Source organism: Lytechinus variegatus, chromosome 4 (assembly GCF_018143015.1).
Source record: "Lytechinus variegatus isolate NC3 chromosome 4, Lvar_3.0, whole genome shotgun sequence".
NCBI classification, from domain to species: Eukaryota; Metazoa; Echinodermata; class Echinoidea; order Temnopleuroida; family Toxopneustidae; genus Lytechinus; species Lytechinus variegatus.
The window spans coordinates 50,607,215-50,634,243 of NC_054743.1; the positions used below are offsets into that span (position 1 = coordinate 50,607,215).

The 27,029-nt window shown below is 36.7% G+C and overlaps 1 protein-coding gene across 1 annotated transcript; it reads left to right on the plus strand.

Moving 5' to 3' along the window:
* Nucleotides 1-26,669, plus strand: LOC121414251 (spermine synthase-like). The gene is made up of 7 exons (XM_041607367.1): nucleotides 1-155; nucleotides 9,783-9,906; nucleotides 11,786-11,956; nucleotides 15,612-15,787; nucleotides 17,223-17,377; nucleotides 25,618-25,707; nucleotides 26,503-26,669. The coding sequence occupies exons 1-7, from the start codon at nucleotides 95-97 to the stop codon at nucleotides 26,629-26,631; spliced, it is 906 nt and encodes a 301-aa protein (XP_041463301.1). The 5' UTR covers nucleotides 1-94; the 3' UTR covers nucleotides 26,632-26,669.
* The last annotated feature ends 360 nt before the right edge of the window (nucleotides 26,670-27,029 follow it).

The following is a 27,029-nucleotide window of genomic DNA, read 5'->3' on the forward strand; positions in this document are numbered from 1 at the left end:
TTAGCACGTGTATATTTTGTATTACTTTAGATCGGCTTAGACGGCGTTATTTTGGTCTGAGGTTTTGCACCCTTTCTTGCAATCTTACTTAGCCATGGATGTTAGAACAGTGCTATATGATTTTCGAGTAGAACCAGAGATCCTTGAAAGCATGCGTAAGTATAATAAGTTTTCCCGAGTCGGGCGCTGGCCTGGCTTTCTAACTAGTTAAATAATTTGCCTTTGCCTGCGAGCGAAGATTCCACCGCTGAGCGGAGCGAGGTTTAATTTGTACAAGAAGCTCCGCCCGAGTAGTACGGCACTTCCACCCCGACGGGACCGGGAGTGCAGCTGCTGCATGCTGCACTCTCAGTTGCAGTCTCAACTAGCCTGGAGGCTCCTGGAGAGTAAAAATCAGTCTACTATACGTAGGCTTACTTTCCACGAAGCCTGGGCATGCTGGGACGGCATGCCAGTCTAGACAATCTATGCACACCGAGCATGCTGAGTACCAACCAAGGCCCTCGCTGCCATTGAGTACGCGTGGCGCAAGCGCCACGCGTAATTCAATTTTGGAGATTTAGCGCCACGCGTAAATCATTCCATCGATGAAGCGCCACGCCTAAAAAAATAGCGCCACGCCAAATTCTGCGAGCGCCACGCCTGAATTGCTCGAAGCATTTTCTACCTCCATGCTCGAAGCAAGCGCCTGGCTGACCGCTACCGGTATACCATGCATCCCAAACCCGGGGATGCCAGCGCTAGCGCGCTGCACCCCGCTCTCCACAGCATTGACTGACTGAGCACACCGCCCTGACAGTGTGGGCATGGCGGTTTTAGTGAGCATGTTTACCAGGGATGTTTACGTTATTTGCCTGCATGACGAGCTGGTATAGCCAGAGAGCTACACATTTTCTAACAGAGGTACAATGTACACACACAATCAGTGACTGAGAAAGAATGTATTGCTATGAATTCAGTATCCTCGAAGTCTGTGCATGATCTAGTATTTCAAAATTAATTTTTGATGATTGTTTTGAGTGACTTGATAAAGAATTAACTCCATCAAATGTTATATGTATGATTTTGTTTACCCTTATTTTCCGACCTACCTTTTTCATCGTTGTCAAGTTTCACAATTACAGGATGTTTGTGTTTTTTCTTAATCATATGGGCCAATAGATTGGCGCGGTTCCAAAATTTTGAGGGGGTGGTTGTGTCTCCTAAATTAGACGACCTCTCTCCACTATAAAAATAATAAAAAATGCCATCATTCATAGAGGAATTTTGCCCCCCCCTGAAAAATGACAAGCAAATAAAAAAAAGTCATCAATTCCAAACTTATTTTGGGTACATGTATGCACACACCCCACCCCTGGATCCGCGCCTGTCTGTTATAATAGACCTGATATTTTTTTCATTTTCATTTTTTTAATGACTTAAATTGATTGAAATATTGTTATGTCACTAATCTATAATTTCTCTTTCTTTGATGGTACCCATGACGGTAATGAAATATCATATGTAATGAACACTCACAAAATAGAAAACGCCAACTGAATTCATACACGCAGTTGGCGTTTACAAGGTAGTACACGGGTCATTTAAAAAAAGTTCCTATTTTTTTTTCTAAAGTGTAATACAAAGAAAGTCGAAGTTGCAATTTTTAGTGTTAGTGGTAAATGGTATTCGATGGTTGAATGTTATTTGAACTGATTTATGAATGTGTAATATTTGGGACTTGGGTTGAGGTGAGGTTTTGGTATTTTTTTTTACCTGCACGAATTGTCAAATCAATCTTGAAACTGAAAGATATGCCTTTGTTTACAATTATTAGGGTGCAAAGTTTCGAGTGTTGGATAATTGTAATTTTTTTTCAAGCAAAGATAAAAGTTATACAATTTTTTTTTATATGTGTTTGACAGAAATTGCAATGTTTGAAATAAGTTGAAATAGTTTTTACCAAAGTTAGGCAATCATAATAGATCATGAATGCCAATATTTTCCATGTTCTTACCATTATATTTCATGTCTCACAGTTGTGCTAAAACGGGCCAACATTGAATAAATCCCAAAATACATCATCATGAATGCTCAAGAAACCTCGATATCTAAGCAATATTCCTTCAAAGTCAAATAAGCTTTGTCTCGCCTTTGCGTATTTGATCTGACGGTATTTTCCACTCCCCCCACACCTCCCATCTAGAATGAAAACCCCAGACAACACAAGTATCAGATTTCTGATGACCATGTGGTTCTCGATCAAGATTGCGCAATTTGTACTTTTCCGTAAACAAAAGGGATGGGATGGGAGGAGGGTTCGTGAAAGGGGCTAGTCTACGTTTTCAGTCGGTTCTAAAATGTCAAACTACCAAAATGCATATTCTTCAGTAAACTATACATGTATTCAAAATAAGGAATAGTTGGATGAAACTAAAAACGTTTGCATTAAATATAACTGGAAATTGTCCATAATTGAATTTGAACCACGACTGGTACTTTTATTAATCATATCGTGCTATCATTGATTTCTTGCCAATAAGGCAAGCCTCCAATTTAAGACTAGCAAACAAACTTCTTCTTTATTATCATACTTGTCCAAAAGAATGATGAAAGATGGAACGTAATTTTCTCAATATGGAAGAGATAAACAACTCGGGGGGGGGGGGGTAACTCTGAAATAAAGTATATACAAGGATATCAAATTGAAAAATATATAGCATGTGAATTGAAAACAGATTTAAAGAAATAAGATCAAAAGTGGCAAAATATGTCATGCTAAATATATTATTCAATTTGATTTATTCAATCTAATTACATATGGTATCCTGTTCCAAACTCTTAATAAAAGAAGTTCAACTTGTTAGAACAGAAATAAAGAACAATAGTAGAGGAATAAGCATGGAAGAAAAGATGGAATGGAGGAGAGACCACTCAGACCAGCATGGAGAATGGCTGCATTGTGCTCTGATTCAAGGAAAGTCAGATGAACTGATGCCGAAAGGAGGGACATATGGAGTTGGAAATTGGTACAAAATATTTTTTTCCAGGGGGGGGCGTGTTATCATCGACCAATACAGCAGATGAAGTTGACCAACTGCTCACACAATCCACACACAAATTACAGCGCAAACATGTGGTGTCACTCAATGGTCAGAAGAATTAAAAAAAGTTTTACGACCCTCGTAACTTACTCGCCACATCGAGCCTGGGGATCCACTTGTGTAGATAACTTGATCGACTGTAAATAAAATGTAACCTACGAAAATCCTGGGGGACAAGCTGTCCTTATCTGACCTATAGTCAAAACACTGAGGCTAATCATTTGTACGAGAGCCAAACCAGAGAAGAAAGGGAGATCATAACAAAATGTATATAAAACTAATTCTAAGCCATTAATACACGAAAACAATTCTAAAACATTCTAAATCGATCGTTATTCTGAGATTTTTGTGACTTATGTTCGAGAACGGGATTTCATAACGAAATGTATATAAAATATATTTTTACTTGTTAGCACAGTTCTCAAAACATTTTTCAAAATGTTCCTGATTGTCCGTACATCTGAGATATTTACGACTTCTATTCTGTTTTATTTCCCTTTCCACCTTGTCTAAATAATATTATGCCATTTATATTTCTTTTTGGAGAACGTGATTCATAACGAAAGGTATATGAAATATATTTTTACTTGTTAGCATCTCAAATCAATTTTAAAACGTTCCTGATTGTCCGTTTAGTACTAGTAGTCTGAGATATTTAGGACTTCTTATTTCTATTGTTTTATTTTCCATTCCGCCGTTCCTTTTAGAGAACGGGATTTCATAACAAAAGGTATATAAAATATATTTTGGTAGCACCTCAAATCAATTTTAAAACGTTCCTGATTGTCTGTTTAGTAATCTGAGATATTTAGGACTTCTGTTTTATTTTCCTTTCCGTCGTTCCTTTTGGAGGACGGGAGTTCATAACGGAAGGTATATAAAATATACTTTTGCTTGTGAGCACCTAAGAACAATTTAAAACGTTCCTGGTTGTCCGTTTAGTAATCTGAGATATTTACGACTTCTGTTCTGTTAAATTTTCCTTTCCACCATTGTCTAAATAATATTATGTCATTTATATTTATTTTTGGAGAACGGCATTTCATAACGAAAGGTATATAAAATATATTTTTACTTGTTAGCACATCAAATCAATTTTAAAACGTTCCTGATTATCCGTTAAGTAACCTGAGATATTTAGGACTTCTATTTCTATTCTGTTTTATTTTTCTTACCACCGCTCCTTTTGGAGGACGGGAGTTCATAACGGAAGGTATATAAAATACATTTTTACTTGTTAGCACCTCAAAACAATTTTAAAACGTTCCTCGTTGTCCGTTTAGTAATCTGAGATGTTTAAGATTTCTATTCTGTTTTATTTTCCTTTCTACCATCGTCTAAATAATATTATGTCATTACATTTCTTTTTGGGGAACGGGATTTCATAACGAAAGATATTTTTACTTGTTAGCATCTCAAATCAATTTTAAAACGTTCATGATTGTCAGTTTAATAATCTGAGATATTTAGGAATCTTATTTCTATTCTGTTTTACTTTCCTTACCGCCGTTTCCTTTTTGAGGACGGGAGTTCATAACGAAAGGTATATGAAATATATTTTTACTTGTTAGCACCTCAAATCAATTTTAAAACGTTCCTGATTATCCGTTAAGTAATCTGAGATATTTAAGACTTCTTATTTCTATTCTGTTTTATTTTCCTTTCCGCCGTTTCTTTTGGAGGACGGGAGTTCATAACGGAAGGTATATAAAATATATTTTTACTTGTTAGCACCTCAGAACAATTTTAAAACGTTCCTGGATGTCCGTTTAGTAATATGAGATATTTAGGACTTCTTATTCTTATTCTGTTTTATTTTCCTTTCCGCCGTTCCTTTTGGAGGACGAGAGTTCATAACGGAAGGTATATAAAATATATTTTTACTTGTTAGCACCTCAGAACAATTTTAAAATGTTCCTGGATGTCCGTTTAGTAATCTGATATAATTAGGACTTCTTATTTGTATTCTGTTTTATTTTCCTTTCCTCCGTTCTTTTTGGAGAACGGGAGTTCATATCGGAGGGTATATAAAGTACATGTATTTTTAAAATTTAATTAGCGGCTCAAATCAATTTTAAAATGTTCCCGATCGCCCGTTTAAGCAGCGCGCACGCGCGCGCATGTATCTTTTGCGCGCGTAATGCGCACGCGCGCGCAACGGCGCGACCCGACGCTAAATTTGGGTGTTGGAAAATATCAATTCTGAAAAATGCGCCACGCGTAATTCCTTACTTTGCGAGAGCCCTGTGAGTACTATTTTATGGTCTTTATTCATTGGACTTGGAGACAACAATGTTCCTCCAAAATAGATCTAGACTTGTTTTTTACTTTGAGCCCAAACGTTATGTAAATAGGCTAAAATATGTCCACCCCAACAAAAAGTTGATTTGAATAAAAAGAGAAAAATCCAACGCGTCACTGAACGTGCAGAAATTGAGAAAATTTCATCAAAATCTGATTACCGGTACATGTAAGTTAAGAATAAGAAAGTTAGGGCCTAGGAGTAGGACCCTATAGTATGGCATTTTGACATTTTAAAGTTTCACTTAATTTCACAAAACAGTTATATTCACATCCTTGTCAGTATGCAAATGAGGAGACTGATGACATCACTCACTATTTCTTTTGTATTTTATTATATGAAATATGACATATTCCAATTTTCTCCCTGTTGTCATGTGAAACAACAATTAATTCCTCCCTGAATTTGTGCAATTAGCATTGTTTGGTATACGGTTCATTCAAGTTGGTCCTTATTGTCAGTTCTGTAAAAAATGAAATATTTTATAATTCAAACAATAAAAAAAAGAAATAGTGAGTGATGGACATCATAAACTGTCACAGAGTTAAGTGCATATCACTTGTGAAAAATAAGTGATACTTTAAAATGTCATAACTTTCTTATTTCACATCTGATTTTGATTAAATTTTCACCATAATGCTTGTTTGATTATTCTCTACTTATTCAAATCAACATCTATCTGTGGTGGAATTGACCTTTAACTTTTAGAAACTAAATAGACATAATGGTATAAAATGTAACACAAATTCTAGAAAATTTTATAAGTAGAGAGGCGTTTACTTACACTGTCTGTTATTGTTGCCATCTTGCCGTCTTTGTAATCGTAGCCAAAGATTAGTCTGCTGGGCAAACCCTTCACTCGAAATAAGGGTCTGAATGTGCAGCCTACTCATGCCTTGTGTACTGAAGGCTCTCTCGCCTGTATTGGAACAGCAAGTTTTGTATGTGCTAGTCTTTGCGTGGAGGCACACTTGTTGATCAAAGTTCCAATCAGGGTCTGTACCTGCAGACTAGCCAAAGATACTAGCCGCGTATAGAGGGCGACAATATCATGAGCAATGCCTACTTAGATTTTAAAAGTACTTGTGTCGACCGATGAAATATAAATTGTAAAATACTTGCATCGGGTGATAAATATATCATAAAATAATTTCATATTTTTCGGCCGATGCAAGTATTTTTTTTTTAAATCTAAGTTGGCACTGCTCATGATATTGTCGCCCCCTCTACGCATCTAGTATCTGCTAGAATTTAGGAAGAGGGTCTACTCTCTCTCTTTGGTGATCCCTTCATTGTTCTGGAGATTCTAAGATACAAATAGAACAATTCCCAGTGAGGTAAATTACAGATTCAGCAACAAGTTGGAACGGTAGTCATGCATTTTGTGTAGAAAAAAGAGGGATTTCAGGAGCAGACAATTATTAACTTCGAATGGGAGACCAGGTTGATGGGTTAATAAGGTAGCACAGGTGAATTGGTGTGGGTCATCAGCACTATACACGTCTAGATAAAGTGGGAAGTCAGTGAGACACTCCTTTACTCTGAGTATGAAGTCTTGGCGGAGGTGGTCAAGAGCGGAGCAAGATCCAACAAAATGTTCAACTGTCTCATCATATGAGCCACAAAGGGGGCAAGTATGAGTGGAGGACTTTCCCAATGTGTGGAGGCAACAGTGAGTGAGATATGTGGATGAGAGTAGCTGGGCTCTCACAATGAGTGCGTAACGGATTACGGGAATGTGAGGACTTTGGATAAAGGAGATTAACGGAGGGTGGGATGTGATCAATCCAGAACTTGAGAGTTGACTTCGCACGGATGCCCTGAGCAACAAGATCATTGACGGCAGTGTAGATCTTGTACTTAATCAATTTCTTAAAGGTGGAGTAAGGAAGTAGTTTCAAGATAGTGCTGTGAAGATCAGGGAGGTCATACTTTCTCAACGTATCCTGGATGACTTGGATAGTTGGAGTCCATGCTCCGAGAGCTGCCAGAAATGTCCGGTATTCGAAGCGGTTGTGGTCCAGATTGGAGAGTTGGCCGAAAAGGAGCAGTCTATCGAGATCTATCTGGATGGAGAGAGGCAAGAGGTTGGTGAGAAGATATACCATCTCATCCGCAGCTGTTATTGGGACTCCAAGAACCCTCTTAAATAGATGCAATTGGGCTTTGTCAAGTTTCTGTAGCATGGATTTAGTGAGTTTAATAATAGGAGCACCATGCAACATCCTAGGAATACAGAAAGTTCGCCAAAGGTGTGCAACCAGCATGGGGGAGAGATGGCCAGTATATGCACCAGAGCCAGACGGAATAGAATGCACGAAGGCCAGTTCCGATGATGCCGTCAGTTGCATCAGACCGAGAACCGGATTTTGAAATTCCAAGGTGAGGATGACTGGTTTTTTCATCAACAATACTTCCGTTGACTGTCCAGGAAGATTTTGTGGGATGCTTAGCATTGCTGAAGACAATCGCTGCTCTTTTGGAAGGATTGATTTTGTAATGCCAGAACTCCGCATAGCTGAATGTGGCATCAAGCATCAGCTGAAGCTCATCTGGAGAGTTGGCTACCAGTGCGACATCATCAGCAAGAACAACAACACCAGAGAACCGGCCGTCTATTGAGCTGCCGAGGTTCTTGTCTCGCAGCTGCTTGATCAATCCATCAACAGAAGCTGTGTAGAGTAGGGGAGACAGGACCCCCCTTGACGTACGCCTTGGATGATGGGGATTGGGTTACTGGCTGCACCCTTCCAGAAGACCTTGCTTTCAATCCCATGGTACATAGATTCCAACATGTCCTGAATACTGGTGTCTAGATGAGAGGACTTTAGCTTCTCAAAGAGCCCTCTATGCCACACGGTATCGAAGGCCTTCTCAGCATCTACTGTTATGCCTAGATTCAGTGACCTCAAATTCCCCCAGTTCACCGTCTATATTTCATGACTTGCCATCTTCCATTAATCTTGGTATGAATACGAAACCTGATTTCGCGTTGTTTACATTTTGTTGTCGATTAGTGCGCTCTATTGATGTTGGTACATGACAACTTTCCTAGATTTCTTGTGTGGATATTTATTTGAAAACTGAGTCTAGGCTGTCCCTGTAAACTGGGACGATCCCAATTTGCTGACCGGTTCCTCTACTCCTGCCAGTAATAGTTTGCAAATGTCATGGCAAGTCTCTCACATTTCAAGGTCAATACACCCACTGCTTTTCCAAATATCCTGATCGGGAAAAGCAAATTCTCAGACATCGCACTTCGCTTGGCTTCACTGTAATTAAGATCTATTTAAAGATTCTCTTTTTTACAAATAACTGAGGCCTACCATGGCTAGACAAGACTTTCATATATGTAAAGTAAAACCCCCCAAACATTAGACAGTTCCAAATATCGGACGAAAATGGCTACAACTCTCCCCACACTTAGAGTGACCCGCATCGGCATTCGAATTGCATGCATAAGATACATGAACATACCTGCTAATGAACTACACACACAGTAGCTCAAAAAAACTATTCCAGGGGTTAAATCCATGATTTTGACTTCTAATGATTCTTATATGACCCTCGCTAATTATGGACTCGAAAAGATCGACCCAAAAAAAATCTTGTAAGGGGGAAGTGATTTCCGCTGGAAATATCGCCGCCGAGATCGCACATGTTCGATCTATCGCATGAAATTCTGCAATGGCTGCCGCAAGGGGTTCCCCACGGCCACAGCTGGAAATTAGACACTCCACAAAATAAGGCACTCTCCCAAACATCGGACATATTGGCGGAATGAATTGGAAATGGAAATAAGAATGTCTGCTGCTTTGTTGTGAAAATTAAATGCTTGTTTTTCAAAGATCCGTCTAATAGGTAGTAATTGAGCATGTTTTTTAGGCAACTGTTTCTCGACCATGCATCAATCATATTTAACAAGTGATGTCTCATATGAAAGAAGAAAAGATGGATATTGAAGTTATGAACTTTTTTTCTGAATGGACAGCATTAAAAGCCAGAAAAGCTAACTCAAAATGTCCACTTCCTCGTGCAAATGAAAATTCGGTAACACTCTTTTCCATTGTTCTAAAGGCGACCACACTCCTTATGATTGGTCTGCGACCGATTTCAGAATAAAATGTAGTAGAATTTGATGATAATATTGAGACTTGGAATATCTTACTGTGTTATGTTCTAAATCATTGTACGAATACCTATGTTCAAACCTGTGACTATGCTATCATCCTTAGAATAAAAGCGAATTTAATATCTAGTCGTAATGACGTCATAGCAGTCGTCAGGAATCTGGCCAGATTTGAGTACCTGTAGTTGAGGACTTGAAGTGGTGCCATAAAAGGCTGTGGTTCGTATTTCCTTTAATCTGTATATTTCCCTGCCTTTTTCGTTTTCAGGTCATGGGACATCAAAGATCAATGAACAATTGAAGGACATTCTTTCCTCGGTTGGATTAGGTAAACATACGCAGTCCCATCCCAGTGAAGACGCCATCTTCCTCTCCAGCTTTGGCAATGGCAGGTAAGTCTAGATTATCCACCTGTTTTGATTCAACAGTTTTATTGTCTCGCCCACCACAGGTGAAGGCGAGTCTTAGGGATCCAAATGTCGTCCATCCATCACAAACCTAATGACGCATAACTCCGCAACCGTAAGTCACTTTTCAACCAAACTTGGATGGTAGATAAACTTGGGGGACCTGCATGTTAGGCTGCAGTGGGAGGTCACATGGTAAGGTCAATGGTCATTTTCAGGTCGACGTTAAAGTTTCCTATCAATACTCTCTTATGACAACTAACTCTGCAACCGTAAGTCACTTTTCAACCAAACTTGGATGGTAGATGGACTTGGGGGACCTGCATGTTAGGCTGCAGTCAGAGGTCACATGGTAAGGTCAAAGGTCATTTTCAGGTCAACGTTAAATTTTCCTATCAACACTCTCTTATGACATCTAACTCTGCAACCGTAAGTCACTTTTCAACCAATCTTGAATGGTAGGTGGACTTGGGGGACCTGCATGTTAGGCTGCAGTCGGAGGTCACATGGTAAGGTCAAAGGTCATTTTCAGGTCAACGTTGAAGTTTACATGCAAAACTCTCTCATGACACCTAACTCCGCAAACTCAACCGTAAGTCACTTTTCAACCAAACTTGGATTATAGATGGAGTTGGGGGACCTGCATGTTATGTTGAAGTGGGAGGTCACATGGTAAGGTCAAAGGTCATTTTCAGGTTGACGTTAAAGTTTCCTATCAATACTCTCTTATGACACCTAACTCTGCAACCGTAAGTCACTTTTCAAACAAATTTGGATGGTAGATGGACTTAGGCAACCTGCATGTTATGCCACGGTGGGAGGTCACATGGGAAGGTCAAAGGTCATTTTCAGGTCAACTTTAAAGTTTACATGCAAGGCTCTTATGACAAGTATTATTCCATCCCAGTCATTCACAATGAAGTTTCGGTACAATTCTGTTGCCTGCCCTCGCAAATCTGGATATTTCTGGTTATTTTCATAAGTGGGCAAGACACAAAATCGCTTTTGCCTTGTACTTTAATAGTCTGGAACAGGAAGGTGCAAAGTCCTTTATGTAGAAATGGAGCTACAGCCGGGATAGAGACGCTGCCTGCGACCGTGGGGAGGATGAGATACGCAACACCTTTTTGGTTTGCCCTCTTGTAGCGGAGCTGTGCACTGCCAAAGATCTGGAGTCCTTTAAACCCAAAGCCAGATCTTGCACCCTCCACTGGACAGGAATTATGTACTTGTAGTGACCTGAAAAGAAAAAGAACCAGTCATTTCTCTGAAGAGATGGGCGATAAACGCTAGCCTTCCTTTGTTTGATGGTGCCCTTCACCTGATGGCGTGCATCTTAATGAGAACATGCAGGTGTTTTTGACAAAAGTGACTACCAAGATGTATCTGCTCAACAACAAAGGAATAGTTTTCCTAGGTCTGACTTTTGTTGGCTGATGTTCTTTGACAAAATATGCCTTTCAATAAACATGCAGATACTGTTTATTTTTGTTCAGCAATGCCTCTCATCAACTTCTTGAAACAGTAAAGAAAAAAAATAAATTGAGAATTTGTCTTTTTGTTCATTTTTTTTAATGCAAAAGGGCAATCCAATAAAGTAATCAACCTTTTGTACATCCTACCCCCATTTTTCCCTAAGTTTTACTTCACTTCATAAACTGACCAATACATGGTCATTTGCGAGCACTACAGACTGTCAAAAGAACCAGAATTCGGAGACAGAAAATTTCATGAAGGTCCTACATACTGTATATGGGATCGGACTTACATATTTTATGGAACTGCCCAAAAGCAGAAACAGTGGGGTCTGGGACAAGATACTTGTTCTGGTTTGTATTCTGATTCCAAACTCTTTTTTCCACAGATGGGCAATCTTCAGCTGTCACAGCCCTGACCTGGTGACCTTGACCTTTCACTATGACAGATGCCCAAAGGCACAATCCTTGAAAGAGAGTCCACCTGTTCTTGATGAAGGAAGCATGGAGGCATTGAAACAAGAAGTGGAGAAAGTGCTCAACCCAAAAAAGTGCAAACTGTGAGTGATACAACTACAGCAGGCTAAGTCCCCAATAAGCCAGTTCGTAGTTCCATTCTGCGCATGATCATAAAGAAGGTCATTGTACTCTAGTGAGATAAGCACCAACTCTGATTTTGGATTATTCATATATTTTTTTTTTCACTAGATTTACGGGAAAGCAATAATGCATCCATTAGCAACTTGTATTCAAGAGTTGTCCAAGTACATTTTACATTGTAATTTAGCAACATTCTAATTTTCTCTTTGTGTTGAGACCAAAATTTTCAACTTCATGTTATTTTCAACCAACACAGATGAATTTTCATGATAACATGCAAATGCTTTCAAAGTAGAAAACAAATGCCTTCATAATGTGTTCATTGATAGCTTATGCTATTCTGGTCAACTGGTCTATATTTCAATATCCATCTTTTCTTCTTTCATATGAGACATCACTTGTTAAATATGATTGATGCATGGTTGAGAAACAGTTGCCTAAAAAACCTGTCCATCCTGCTATGTCAGGCCAGTTACGTAATATCTTGCTTTGAAATTTGCCAACTTAATGGATGAAAGGATAGGTCAATACTACAAACTTGCCTGTGAGGTAGCTATATGAAGGGCAGCATCAGGGTGTAGCGGTTATGACTCTTGTCTATTAATCAGAGGGTCATGGTTAAAATCCTACACCATGGCCCCGTCTTACAAACTGTTATGATTGATCCAATCAACAGAGCTGCCAAGTAGTACAGATTTTCAGTATTTAGTACTGAAAAATGAGAAGAATACTGATTGTTTCATGCAAAATACTGATTTTTCAAGCTTCAGTTTTATGTGTTGTCCTATGGTATTTCTTTGAAAATACTGATTTCCTCCCCAAAATACTAATTTTCAGCTTTAAAAATACTGAAATGTTCTCGTTCAGGTTGGCAGCTCTGAATCAATCGTACATGTAACTCTATGGAAATTCATCAGTGTTATTTTTCTACAAGAAATTTGCACAATGTCCTTTGTAAAGAAAGAGAAGCACAGTGAATTTTAAAGAAAACAATGAATGCATGAATATACATCATAGTTGGAAATATTTTGATCAAACATGAATAGTAGTTGTTGACGTTGCTGGCCGTCCATAGTTGTGATTGATCAGATCAATCGCAACTCTTTGTTAGAAGGGGCTCAGGTATCCATTTCCTTCAGCAAGAAAGTTATCAATATTGTTCTGTTCTATACCCAGGTGGGGTAAATGGGGACCTGGCCAGAATTCATTTCTTGAAACGCAGTACACTTAACAGCTTCTTTGCTAAAGCTAGCCCAATTATGATGCATTGTTTGTATAGAGACAAAGTGTTTTAAAAGAGTTATAGCAAGTCATACATGTATTATTATTATTGTTGTAATTATTATTATTATCATCATCATTATGATGAAATCCAATCATTACAGAATTGTAATCATATGGACACCCACTTTCAACTTTCATGAGGAGTGGATAATTATTTTCTGCCCCTATCTAGACTATGGGAAAACACTGGGATTTCTTTGTGGGAAGCAAATACCAGCAATGAATAATTTGACCAAGCCTTTGTATCCACTGGCAAATGGTCGCTCCAGGCATATACACACACGCACGTCTTCCCAATGTTAAAAGCTTGCATAAAGTTTAACTTTCTTCATACTTTCCTATGTTAAAAAGAGGATCCTCATTACTGCGTAACATGTACAAATTAAATTAAATAAGTGAAATAATTGAACCGTGATAAATTTCCTTAAAACTGTATGCTTCATTTCTTGAAATGAGCATTCAGCTTATTCTTTTTTGAACTTATATTCTACATTTTGTTTTGATTTAACCATTGATATAAAGTCTCAAATTTCAGTTCTTTCTCCTGAAATTTGCATGGGTAAGGATGGATGTTTGTGGCTGATTATATAAAGTTAATTTGAGATAATTTAGCTTGTTGATATCAATGTGTTGAAATAGTCTTGAACTTATTGTCAGCCTATATTGTTTTTTACTGTTATTTTATGACAACCCATAAAAACAAAATTAAAAAATTGTCACTCCAGGGATAATGAGATAATAGGTGGAATTTCCGGTAGCAGTACATGCAAGGTCCACTAGTCATAATGATAATAATAATAATAGAGGATTTGTATAGCGCATGTATCCACCTTGCTCGGTGCTCAAGGCGCTCCTATATTACCACGGCTATTAAGCTAGTCTCCCAATTCTGGTGCGCACAGCTTTTTGAGGAATCACTTCCTGCCGGTACCCATTTACCTCACCTGGGTTGAGTGCAGCACAGTGTGGACAAATTTCTTGCTGAAAGGAAAACACGCCATGGCTAGGATTTGAACTCACGACCCTCTGTTTGAAAGGTGAGATTCAGAACCACTAGACCATGACGTGCCCACTATAAAACTCGTGTGTTTGATTTCCTCTATTTATTCAAATCGACTGTTTGTTGGATTGACCTGACTTTGAAATTGAAGATATTTATTCTATTCCCATTGATATTTAATTATTTCTCTTGGTTGATGAAGATGTTGAATGAAACATGGAATTTTTGCTAAAATTACTTAATATCTTGCACTTTCATAAATTCCACTATATGCACAAAGAGTTATTGATGTCAGAAGTTTGTTTTTCATAGCTCAGTTTTTACGAGACCCATGTCATAAAGAGTTAACTTTCATAATAGGATTAATTCGTTGAATGCACGAGCACTGAAATGCAGCTCGAGCAAGTCTGGGTAATAGCCAATTTTTATAAAGCACTTTTCCCAGGATGGCTCAAAGCGCGTTACAGCATATAATTACCCCTGCATATAATAACAATGGGCCTGGGAATAGATTGGTGCTAGGTAGACGGCAAAATACACCTGCCTATTATTATCATTATTTATATTAACTTTGTCATCATGACAATTACCATGGTAACATGGCTCTGTAGCCTATAGACCAGTTCGTAATTACTTCATGGGCAATTTTGGTCAAATGACCTTTCATTTCTTTCATCATGATAGGCAGATTTCAAAGCAAGATATTACGTAAGCTTGCCTTACATAGCAGGATGAAGAAATTGAATAGACCAGGTGACTAGAATATAGCACACCAATGAACACTTAATGAAGGTATTTATTGCATTCCTACTTTGAATGCATATCTTAGCATGTTGCACAATGTACTTGACAAACTGTGAAATACCAGTCGTTCGTGGAAGCATCGTTGTTTTTTGTGGATGTAAATGAAAACGACAATTCAAAAGAATATATGAATAATCAAGACGTCAAAGTTGGTGCTTATCTCATTAGATTTTAAAGCACCATGTCACTTTAGTACAAATGACCTTCCTCTGATCATGCGTAGAATCTATTGATCATGCGCAGAAAGGAACTACGAACTGGCTTATTAAAAGCAATGTTTCCATAGAACTTAGTTATTATAATAGAAAAGTTTAACCATAGTTGTAAACCTTCTTGAAATGGGACCCAGATTATAATAAAAGACAGTGTTACATTTTCATCAACTTTCCCAAGGAAACTTTGTATCTTACCGAAAACGAACTTATTGAAATCTTGTTTTTATTAATATCATGTTAAATTCAGCATACTTTACATTCTTGATTTTGTATCATTCATGTGTTTATACCTTGTCTCTCATACTAAATAAGGTTCCCAGAGATTTCAAGAGGTGCAGCCATCGATCGATACGTACCAACCGCGGACAGGAGGCTTGTTGAATACGACTTTGATGCTACGACGTTTGAAGCAGACTCAGAATATCAAAATATCAAGATCATGCATTCGCCACAGTATGGCAACATGCTGATTTTGGATAATGATCCAAGTGAGTGCCAAGGAACATTAGGCAGATTAGTTTTTGTTTATCATCATGGTGGTAACCATGCATGGCTCTGACGTGTGTGCGTCGTGGTCTAGTGGTTCTGACTCTTGCCTTTGAAACAGAGGGTCGTGGGTTTGAATCGTAGCCATGGCGTGTTTTCTTTTAGCAAGAAATTTATCCACACTGTGCTGCACTCAACCCAGGTGAGGTGAATGGGTACCCGGCAGGAGTAATTCCTTGCATGCACTAAGCGCCAGTGATGGTAGCTCGAGCTAAGGCTGGGGTAATAATGGCAGCGCTTTGTATCCACTGGAAAAAGCACTTTATAAATCCAGCTATTATTATTATTATGATAATAATGATGTCAAAGTCAAGGGCCCAAATTCACAAAGGTTATTTTTTAAAACCATCGCTTGGAACCCATGGGTTATGCAGATTTCCTGTATAAATTACACCTATTTACCACCTATATTAGAAAATGTCCATTGCTGTTGCACGCTTTTGTCACAGTGCGCCAAATTGACGCCTGTTGTCATGATTATCCATGCAATTTTATTCATGAGTCCACTGTTTTGAATTAATGAGTCCACTCTCCGAACAGTAAACTCATGAATAAAATAGTGTTGATAACCATGGCAACGGGCATCAATTTGGCGTACTGTGACAAAAGCTCCCATCAGCATTGGATGTATTTTTAATATACATGGTAAATAAGCCTATTTTGTACAGGAAATCTGCATAAACCATGGGTTCAACCTATGGTTTTAAAAACCACCTTTGTGAATTTGGGCCAATAGCATTGAGGAAAGCCTTAAGTTTTAGTTGTGGTAATGATATAGAAATTAGTCAAATTCCAATAAAATAATCAGCCAAGTGTTTGCTTAAATTATAGAAAATAAGTGCCAAAATTATATGTCTACCAAAGATGTCGAGTAAAGCTAATTGAGCATTCTTCTAAGGGACAGGTCTCTTTTCATAAAGTGATAATATACATGTTCCCACATATGCTTATTAATGTGTTGGAGACCATCAGTATGCTTGCCTTTTCATCTTAGATTTAAGTATTTTGACAAACCAATAGGTCTAAATCAAATAATCAATGTTACTTTATACATGTAGATCAAGAGCTACAATGTGTTACCATTTGACGTTATTTTTAATGGACTTATTCTGAATGGACTGGGATATTTGAGATGTATCATGGAATGGGGGGGAGCTATGATGACTCCTGATTTCATCTGCCATTCAAGCAGCCACGCTAAAATTTGGCATCTTATTCTTTACCACATGAACAGTTTGGCTGTCTGAGATGTTTCTTGCATTGGAATGGGATTGTAGGCCAAATGATAGTTGAGACATGATTGTCAGGAAATGTAACATTTTCATTTCTTTTTTATAATAACCCTTTATGATTGTCATTTTTTTTATTCCAATACAGATCTCGCTGAGAGTGACCTGGCATACACCAAAGCCATCACGGGTAATGGGAGAGAGTCTTACACCGGTAAAGAGGTTCTCATCCTCGGAGGAGGAGATGGAGGGATTTTGCATGAAGTCCTCAAAGAAAACCCAAAGTTTATCACGATGGTGGAAATATCCTTTGAATGACGGAAAAAGAAACTTAAGGGAAAGATGGTTTCAATCATGGAAGTGCTTGGTGTAGTGGTTCTGACACTTGCCTTGTAGTGAGAGGGTCGTGTGTTCGAATCCCACCATGGCCTCGCGTCCTTTAACAAAGCGTTAATCCACAATTTGCCTCTCTCCACCCAGGTGTTATATGGGTACCTGGAAGGATGCAAAAGCCTATGTAGTATGTTAGCACTTGAGTCTTGTTGGAATGCTCCCCATGGAGTGGAGGAAGTACATACATTGTTTCTGGGCACGCCAGGATCCGATAACTGGGGTAACAATATGTCTGTTAGGCACTTAGAGATGTTCTTATGTATTGGGTGGTATACATAAAACGGCTCCACACTAACCCATTTTTTTCTACTGGTCCAACCTATTCATGTCGGACCAGTAGATACCCAGTTTTTCAAATTTTTACTGGTCCGAACCTTAAATCTACTGGTCCCAAAAAAATAAAGAAAACATTAAAAAAGGCGCAAGTTTATTTTTCTAGCCTTTAGTTTCCCCCCCAAAAAAAAAAAATGAAGGAAATGAAGAACAAAAAGAAAGCAAGACCGAAACGAAGAAATAAAGAAAGGAAGGAAGGAAAAGAAAGAATAAAAGGAAGGAAGAAAAAAACGTAAAGAAAAGATAGATGTGAAGGAAGAAAAAAAGAAAGAACTAAAGAAGGAAAGGAAGGAAGGAATTAAGAAGGAACAAATATAAGAAAGAAAGAAAGAAAAAAAGAAATGAAGGAAAGAAATGAAGCAGGCAATACAGAAGAAAGAACAAATCCAGAAAGTAGTAAAGGAAAGAAAGGAGAAGCAATAAAATAGAAAGGATAAAAGGAGAGGTGGAAAGACGGACAAAAGAAAGAAAGAATGAGAGAAAGGAAGGATTGAAGAAAGGAATTAAGGAAGAAATGAAGGAAAGGTAAAATGATAGATAGAAGGAAAGAAATAAAGGAAGGAAGGGAAGGAAAGAAGTAAGCAATTATATAAAAAAAGAAAAGGGAAAAGGGAAAGAACAAGACAGATAGAAGAAAGGAAGGAATGAATGTAAGAAAGAAAGGGCTTAGAAAAAAAAACAAGAAAGGGTAAATAAATGATGGATGGAAGAAAGAAAGAAACAAAGAAAGTACAAATAATGAAGGAAATAAAGGTGTGAAAAGAAGGAAGGAAAGAAAGGAAGAAGAGAAGAGATGAATATAGGATGGATGGACTCGAACTAAAGAAAGAAAATATCAGAAAGAGAGCAAAAAGAAATAGAGAAAATATTTTATAAAAGGATAGAAAGAATGAATTAAAGAAAAAAGGGAAATTAAAAAAGAAAGACAGTAACAACAAAATCGAGGGAAGAAACAAAGAAAGATTAAGAAGGAAAGAAAGATGGGAAGAAAACAGAGGAAGAAAGCTAAAACTGTCATGAATAATTTATCAGTTTCTTTTTGGCTCAATTAAAATAGCTACGAAAGAAAGTCAGATACCAAGTGTATCAACACACACATAAATGCATATGTGGGGCTATTATGTATTCAGACGATATCACCCGAAACCCGATCTGTTTGAACCAAAACAGAAGTGAAAATTTCTCCTTTTACTGCTTAAAAATGAGAGAGTCACTCCAAATTTTAGGAAACATGAAATTCATAAGAACCTTTCATGAGTATGAACCGTGAATTTTGACAGTTCTGTGAGAGATTTCTGCCAGGCTTCGTTCGTGCGGCCAGTAGAGAATTTACCATGTGGTTTGTGTGGCTGACTACATGTACACTGTATGCATAATGTATGGTACTGTAGTGACACTTACGTGCGATTCATTCTGTGTGTATTCTTTGTGTGAATGGCAGAATTCAACCGGGGGGGGGGGGGGAATGGTTTGCTATGAATTTGACCATTTCTTGAAAAGTTATTGGCCCAACAATGGTTTTTATTAATGGTCATGTCGGACCCTTAACCCTATCTACGCCGGGGGGGGCCTCGGAGGCTCCCCCCTCAACGAATCGCGCGATATTTTCGCCGTGCAAAATTTTTTGACCGCGCCGCTCGCTGAGTTTTTACTTTCAAGTCTTGCGCAACTTTTGAGACCAATTTTGCGTCACCCGGGTATGTGGTTCCGAAATTACGTAACATTATGTAAGTGCATGTCAGACCCAAAAACGTGATTTCGTGTACAAAGTCAATGCAAATTGTGTTTTCAACCAAAATTCATAAATGTATGATTATTTTTAGTTTTGCTAGTCTAAATGTATTAATTTTATGCTTTTTATGATCACAGAAGAGTCCCCAACAAATTTAATTGAAAAAACAATGAAAAACAAAAGTAAAAAAAAAAAAAGAAATACATAAGAAATTGCAAAAAACAATATACATGTAATGCATAAGAAAATGATTTGATATCACAATTTTTTTCATGTACTCTTGTTTAGGACACCACAAAGAGTTTCTATACCAAAAATTAGTACATTTGGAGCTTTATTCAGGGAGTTAGAGGAAAAAGTATGATTTTGCATACTAATTACGCATAAATTAGCATAATCACTTAATAGCGATTCGCATGAAATAAATTGCTATACAATCTTGTAGATTATGTCCCAGGCAACCCGTGTGCCAATTTTCGGCACGATCGCGTTGTCTACGGCCGAGACCTTACGGGGGGGCCTGGGAGGCCTTTACCCTTTCCTCTTAGAAACAGCTATATGAGTACACTCTCACACACATAATAACCCACACACCAAAACCCAAAGATTATCATGATGGTGGAAATATCCTTTGTATGATAGAAAAAGAAAATTATGAGAAAGACAACATCAATCATTTATTTATTATTTATTTTTTTCTGTATGTCATGACAATGTACATAGTGTGACCATCACAAAATTGAAACCATTAAAGTTTACATAATAATAATGTATAATTATGATCATTTACATACTGATTATACCAATGTTGCAGACATGCAGTGGTATGACAATATAAGCAGATGCTTGAGCTGTTGTCATACCTTTGGATGTATGAAATACATACGTTCATGAGCTATGAATCTCTTTTAAAGGGATAGTCAAGGCTGGAGATATTTATATGTCAATAAATAGAGTAAAATTCAGAAAGCAAATGCTGAAAATGTTATCATAATCGGATAGCAAATAGCAAAGTTATAGAATTTTTAAGATTTGTATTATTCCAATGAAACAGTTCTAGGCATGTCTTTATGAATATTCATTAGGTGGGCTGATGATGTCATATCCCCACTTGTCCTTTTGTATTTTATTATATAAATGAAATTAGTTTTGAAAATGAATGTGGGGATGTGACATCATCAGCCCACCTAATGAATATTCATGATAATCTGCATATAACTTTTTTCAAAAAATATTGATAAACTTTAAAATTCAACAACTCCATCATTTGTTATCCGATTTTTAACAAATTTTCAGCATTTTGCTCTGTGAATTTTACTCTACTTATTTATATACAATTTTTTTCAGCCTGGACCATCCCTTTAAGGATATCTAAGAAGATGTACTTTCTCGTCTGTCATTACCCTGTCCTTTAAAAGTCGATGAATAAAGCACAAATTTATTTTTCACTTCTTGAGGACATGAGTCAAGCTCTTTGAGGATTGATTGATTTTAGTAATATACATATATACATCATTTTCAACATAACATAAGATTAAATCATTCATATTAAATAAGTGCAGCATCATATGCTCTCTGAGCTTGGGAACAATGTTCCAATAAAAATATATAGATATATAAATTATCCATTTGCTAAAAGAATACATTCAATGATGCGAACATCAAATAAGAGGTCACAGAAGAGCAAGAGAGATATAGTGAGGGGTGAAAAAAAGAGTGGGAGATCGAGAGAATTGAATAGAAAGAGAGAAACATGAAGAAAGTACTAACAATATATAAAATACAAGACATGTTTTGACAACAAAGACTCATTGGTAAGGTATTTTGTTTCTATAATATTTAATAATCACAGACAAAAGCAAGGAAAAAATCACATATGTGTGGCAGTAAATGTAACCATGCAATGGTAATACAACATATATGACATTATTATCAGCCTTGTGTTTCATATTTGTTATCATTGGATCATTGTTACGAATATTCATTTGTGCTTTGTCCTCAGAGCAACGGCTATACTAGTAATTCTAATAATAAGAGGCATTTATATAGTGCCATCTATCTAGAAATATTCTATTCCGAGGCGCACAAGAAAAGAAGCAATGAGAGAGTTTGGACGAGTGTCAAAGTGCCAATAATAATAATATATAGCATTTATGGGGCGCCGACTTATCTAGTTGCCTATTCAATGGCGCATTATATATTACCCCGGCTGTAGCTCCAGCTGCTAAAGGCGCTTGGTGCATTCAAGGAATTAATCCTGCCGGGTACCCATTCACCTCACTTGGGTCGAGTGCAGCACAGTGTGGATAAATTTCTTGCTGAAGGAGAACATGCCATGGCTAGAATTCGAACCCACGACCCTTTGTTTAAAAGGCGAGAGTCAAAACCACTAGACCACGATGTGCCCACTACTAACTAAATAATTACTACTGTTAGAAAAGATAAGACTTCAGTTTAGATTCGATAGTCTCCAGTGATGTTATAATTCTTAAATTCAACGGCAAATTATTCCAGTACACCCTCACATGCATACCAACCCACACACTAAAACCAAGATCTATCATGTGGTATATCACAGCTATTACCATTGCACAGATGTTCTGATATCTCACATACTATCGTATTACCATTAGCATAATTTAAGCAGCTGTGCAGGTTAGAATGAATAATAATTATACTTGCTTATATAGCGCTTAATACTTACTTTGTCAGAAGTCTCTAAGCGCTCTACAGTATATGCAGCATAATAATGAAGATTTTATTCATAACCAGTCATTTACATATCTACATCGTGATAGATTTACGCAGAGTGAAATGTAAACTCTATATGTGCATATCAGTTTCATACAAAACAAATAAATTTTGCTGCAAAGTCTATTATAAGTGAACTGCTACTTCCATCATGCAAATATACTCATCAATCAGTCTATTATTAACAGCTTTTAATGGTCAAATATAATGTTACTTATTTTTAAACAATAATAAGAGATGAAATCAGGTTGATATTCCTTGTATCGCATCACAGTTTGCTTCATATTTTATAATCATTGCTACACAAAAAGTCTGTAGCAGATTTTGCCATAGGACTGTACAAGACTTACATGTACATGTAGTCGAGAGCTTTTCTCTGATGTCCGAAAATGCTAATATATTATTCTCAGCAAAATTATTTCCATTGATATTTCATGAAGGTATCAACAAAACATCTACTGAAGCCAACCCATGGCCTGAGCACAAAATAAAAGTACATGAATATGCTATTGAAATACTAAAGCCTACGTAAGGCATGAACACAAACTGAAATAAATGACTCAAATATTGAAATACTGGAGCCTACGCAAGGCATGAACACAAACTGAAATAAATGACTAGAATATTGAAATACTGGAGCCTATGCAAGGCATGAACACAAACTGAAAGTACATGACTAGAATATTGAAATACTGGAGCCTATGCAAGGCATGAACACAAACTGAAATAAATGACTAGAATATTGAAATACTGGAGCCTACGCAAGGCATGAACACAAACTGAAAAAATGACTAGAATATTGAAATACTAAAGCTTACGCAAGGCATGAACACAAACTGAAATAAATGACTAGAATATTGAAAAACTGGAGCCTACGCAAGGCTTAAAGACAAACTGAAATAAATGACTAGAATATTGAAATACTAAAGCTTACGCAAGGCATGAACACAAACTGAAATAAATGACTAGAATATTGAAATACTGGAGCCTACGCAAGGCTTGAAGACAAACTGAAAAAATGACTAGAATATTGAAATACTGGAGCCTACGCAAGGCATGAACACAAACTGAAAGTACATGACTAGAATATTGAAATACTGGAGCCTACGCAAGGCATGAACACAAACTGAAAGTACATGACTAGAATATTGAAATACTGGAGCCTATGCAAGGCAAGAACACAAACTGAAATAAATGACTAGAATATTGAAATACTGGAGCCTACGCAAGGCATGAACACAAACTGAAAAAATGACTAGAATATTGAAATACTAAAGCTTACGCAAGGCATGAACACAAACTGAAATAAATGACTAGAATATTGAAATACTGGAGCCTACGCAAGGCTTGAAGACAAACTGAAATAAATGACTAGAATATTGAAATACTGGAGCCTACGCAAGGCATGAACACAAACTGAAATAAATGACTAGAATATTGAAATACTGGAGCCTACGCAAGGCTTGAAGACAAACTGAAATAAATGACTAGAATATTGAAATACTGGAGCCTACGCAAGGCTTGAAGACAAACTGAAAAAATGACTAGAATATTGAAATACTGGAGCCTACGCAAGGCATGAACACAAACTGAAAGTACATGACTAGAATATTGAAATACTGGAGCCTACGCAAGGCATGAACACAAACTGAAAGTACATGACTAGAATATTGAAATACTGGAGCCTATGCAAGGCAAGAACACAAACTGAAATAAATGACTAGAATATTGAAATACTGGAGCCTACGCAAGGCATGAACACAAACTGAAAAAATGACTAGAATATTGAAATACTAAAGCTTACGCAAGGCATGAACACAAACTGAAATAAATGACTAGAATATTGAAATACTGGAGCCTACGCAAGGCTTGAAGACAAACTGAAATAAATGACTAGAATATTGAAATACTGGAGCCTACGCAAGGCATGAACACAAACTGAAAGTACATGACTAGAATATTGAAATACTGGAGCCTATGCAAGGCAAGAACACAAACTGAAATAAATGACTAGAATATTGAAATACTGGAGCCTACGCAAGGCATGAACACAAACTGAAAAAATGACTAGAATATTGAAATACTAAAGCTTACGCAAGGCATGAACACAAACTGAAATAAATGACTAGAATATTGAAATACTGGAGCCTACGCAAGGCTTGAAGACAAACTGAAATAAATGACTAGAATATTGAAATACTGGAGCCTACGCAAGGCATGAACACAAACTGAAAGTACATGATTTGAATATTGAAATACTGAAACCCATCCATGACCAGAACATAAAATAAAGGTACATGAATAGAATATTAAAATACTTCTCATTGCGTCAAGAGTTTCCAAACTAAGCTTACTTCTGTTAAAGTAGTATACTGTAATTGACCAGTTAATATTTAGTGATTTTTTTAAGGTTTATATTCAATAAAGGAACAAGAGTAGATAGATTAATAAACTGAAAATAGTTTCATCTAAAAGAGCTCATAACAATTCAATACTGAGTAAATATTACACTAAATCCTTTATACCAAGATATACCAAACACTCAAAACAAATGGGTACATGACATTCTGAATGTGAAAAATTTTATGTGAAGATCCAAAAGCGACCAAGTTAATAAGATACTACAATCAGAATTATTTGTTAAAAGATATTCAAACTTTTACTGTTAAAAACGAAAGTAGTAACTTGAAATTAAGATCTGTCATGTTGAAAATGAACCAAATGTACCTCATTGTTCCTTTGATAACTGTTTATTAAATCTAGGACACATTAAAATTCAACTTTCTCAAAGATGCATAGTGAATGTAGCATCTTTTAAAAAGGGACTTTTTATATGTGCACCCCAGGAGATATACATCATACTTTGATTTATAGATGTTTTTCTTTTGCAAAAACATACAGAATTATAAAATGACAAAAAATACAGGAAATACGCATTTATACATGTATATACAAGAAATGATGAAGGTTTGTAAAAGGAATCAGATCAGCCATACCCAATCCCAAAGAAAGTGGAAAAAAATAAAACAAAAAGTAATATATTTCAATGTTCATTAAAGGTTAACCCGCATTAAAAATGGTTATGGATGCGTTTTTACTTTCTCTGCTGGTAAGAAGAAAATTAAGAAATACTTCAAGTAATTTTACATTACAAAAGAAAAAGTGATGTCAATTTATAAAATGAGCACGTACATGTATGGAAGTTTGTACATAAAAAGCCATGCAGAAATTGTGCAGAGGCAAGGAGACTGGTATCTGTACAATCAGATATTATATACTCAAGTATTTTGGTTCATATCATGTTTTAGTTATAACCCTTGACCTTTCACCTCACATAGATCAGATTGTCATAGATGCTGCCATCAAGCACCTACGAGGGATCTGTTATGATTCTATGGACTCACTGACAGGAGACAATTATGAGGTTAATATGACTTAACAAGACACTTATGGCTTTATATATGTATTTCCCCCTTTTCATTTTCATTTTTTTTTAATTCAGAAGTATTCCTATGCTTGTAAAAAAAGGAGGGGGAGTGTGCATTTTAATCAAGAATTAAATTCACTTGAATTTATTCAAATGTAAGTGATTATATCGCCAAAAACAAGTACATTCTGTTATTCTACAAACATGAGTAAATATTTGTATGTGGGTATGTCGGAGATGCCAAATCTAAAGGCTTATAGTCCGGGAAACTCCCTGAAAATTTACTGATTTGTGAAGGAAAACTCCTAATTTTTCAACATCTCACTAATTCATACATTTCTTTCTTTCATTTGATTGTGTGTAATTGAGAAAGATCCCCCTCCTTAAGTAATACTCCTTAAAAAGGTGAATATTGCAGCTCTGTGTCTTTTATTAAATAGTAATGTAATGGTGCTTTATATAAAAATCATTTAAAAAGTAAGCTCAAAAGTAATACTGCAACAAAGGTTGATAAACAGTTTTTATATGAATCTTATTTTTTGTTACAGTGTATATAATTTTAATTTTATGTTTGTTCTTGTTCACTTCATTGCATCAAAAGAAGGGCTTTCATACAGATTTTATCAAAAAGGTTATATGTATATACCTGTAAGAATCTTGTTTTTAATACTTTGTAGAGTTTTTGGTAGATATTATCTTTTATTTCCTCCAAAACATACATTACGTCAAATTGAACATTAACTCCATCCACCTTTCAAATATATTCTTTATTATAATACTTCATTTTATCAGGTAAAAGTAGCAGACTGTATACCCATAATGCAACAGTACATTACAGAAGGCAAGATGTTTGACTATATCATCAATGACCTAACAGCTATTCCTATTACCACAGAACCGAGAGGTAAACTATATCTTTAATGATTTTGGTCTCACCTGCATAGCAGAGCGAGACTGTAGGCGCCGCTTTTCTGGCGGCGGCGTTGTCAACATTGAAATCTTAACCAAGGTTAAGGTTTTGAAATGTCATCATAACTTAAAAAGGATATGGACATAGTTCATGAAACTTGAACATAAGGGTGATCAAGTATTACTGAATATCCTGTCCGAGTGTCAGGTCACATGGCCAAGGCCAAAGGTCATTTAGGGTCAATGAACTCAGACCATGTTCGGGAAATCAATATCGAAATCTTAACCAAGGTTAAGTTTTTGAAATGTTGTCATAACTTGGAAAGTATATGGACCTAGTTCATGAAAACTAGACATAAGGGTAATCAAGTATTACTGAATATCCTGTCCGAGTGTCAGGTCACATGGCC

Excerpts from the sequence above, each read along its gene's own strand:
- LOC121414251 (XM_041607367.1), top strand. The coding sequence starts at position 95 with ATGGATGTTAGAACAGTGCTATATGATTTTCGAGTAGAACCAGAGATC. Across the intron at positions 11,957-15,611 it reads AACCCAAAAAAGTGCAAACT|GTTCCCAGAGATTTCAAGAG; the intron begins GTGAGTGATACA and ends ATACTAAATAAG. Across the intron at positions 25,708-26,502 it reads TGACAGGAGACAATTATGAG|GTAAAAGTAGCAGACTGTAT; the intron begins GTTAATATGACT and ends TCATTTTATCAG.